At 61.9% G+C, this 1,180-nt stretch overlaps 1 protein-coding gene across 1 annotated transcript in view; it reads right to left on the bottom strand.

The window, feature by feature from the left end:
• Positions 1 to 691: 691 nt before the first annotated feature.
• The window catches only part of MPHOSPH10 (M-phase phosphoprotein 10), a 12,124-nt gene continuing 11,635 nt past the window's right edge, over positions 692 to 1,180 (bottom strand). Inside the window, 1 exon segment of the mRNA XM_006907082.2 lies at positions 692 to 1,159. Within this exon segment, the coding sequence (XP_006907144.1) occupies positions 784 to 1,159 (376 nt within the window). The 3' untranslated portion in view covers positions 692 to 783.

Consider the following 1,180-nt stretch of genomic DNA (forward strand, 5'->3'; position numbering starts at 1 on the left):
AAGCACACGGAGAATGGAAAGGCGGGTGCTTTGGAGCACGACGGAGCCAGCAGCGTCATGGCGAGGGCGGGAGGGGTTATAGTTCGAGAGTGTGGGAAGGATGGACCCCACCGTAACGGCTAACATCGAGCAGACAGGATGGAGGGGAGGCGCTGGACATTCCAGAGACCCGGAGGCAGAAGAAACAGCAGCAGGAAGGGTGGCAGGGCGTGTGCCCGAGGCAGGCCGAGCAGGCCGGTTCCCGGCCCGAGGCTGCAGGCGTCCCCACCAAAAGCAGCCCCAGACCCTCCCAGGGAACGGGCGATTTTCCCTGGTGGGAGATTGAAGCCATGAGCTGCCGACGGCAGCCTACCTTCCCCGCTGTCCTCACCTTCCGTCACGTGTGGGTCACACCTGTCCTCGGCCCAACAGTGTACAAAGCCTCGGCTCAGGGCATGAAGCTATCTCCCGCGGGGACAGGCGTGAGCCCGTGCACGGACAGGCAGCGGGAGAGGACACCCCAGGCCCCAGAGGGAGGGCATCTGCTGCAGGCGGCCGGCTGCGGCGGGGGTGGCTGGCCCCGTGCCCCTCGGCCCAGCCCCTGCTCACTGGCCGGTGGCCTCGGGAGCTCGCTCCTGCTTCACACCCACAATAAGCCGGGATTTGGAGTCTGTCTTTTCACAGTGTGGAATTCTCAGGTGTCTGCCCTCCGTGCTAGGAAAAGTTCTCAAAACTTTTATTTATAAAACGGGACGATGGCAGAACAGGCTCACGGGTTAATATTTACACCGCGTTCACGACGTCTCACAGCTTCAGCTTATGAACGGAAAGATCCTGCTTCTTCTTCTTCTTCTTTTCCGTCTTCTTGGCATCGCTGATTTGCATCTTCACCTGATCTTGTAATTTCGAAAAGAATGCTTGCGACGACTTCAAGGCTTTGTCTTTCCCTTCATCCTGCAATTAAACGTGGCACGCTCAAGTACGACACGCGCTTCTAGGTGACAAGTCTGAGAACGGGGGCCCGCGGGGAAGGGCTGGACGGAGCAGAGGGAGGCAGCTGGCACGAGGCCCCACGCTTCTGCGCGGCTGCAGAGCTTGGGCAGGTCCCTGGCTCTGCCGTCCCCTGGAGCTCCCGCCGCCCCTCACGTCCCGGGCGCCCCTCGCGGCCCTACCTTCAAGAGCGAGGCGCGGCCCGCCCCGG

The sequence above is a fragment of the Pteropus alecto genome, unplaced genomic scaffold, assembly GCF_000325575.1.
Source record: "Pteropus alecto unplaced genomic scaffold, ASM32557v1 scaffold102, whole genome shotgun sequence".
Lineage (NCBI taxonomy): Eukaryota > Metazoa > Chordata > Mammalia > Chiroptera > Pteropodidae > Pteropus > Pteropus alecto.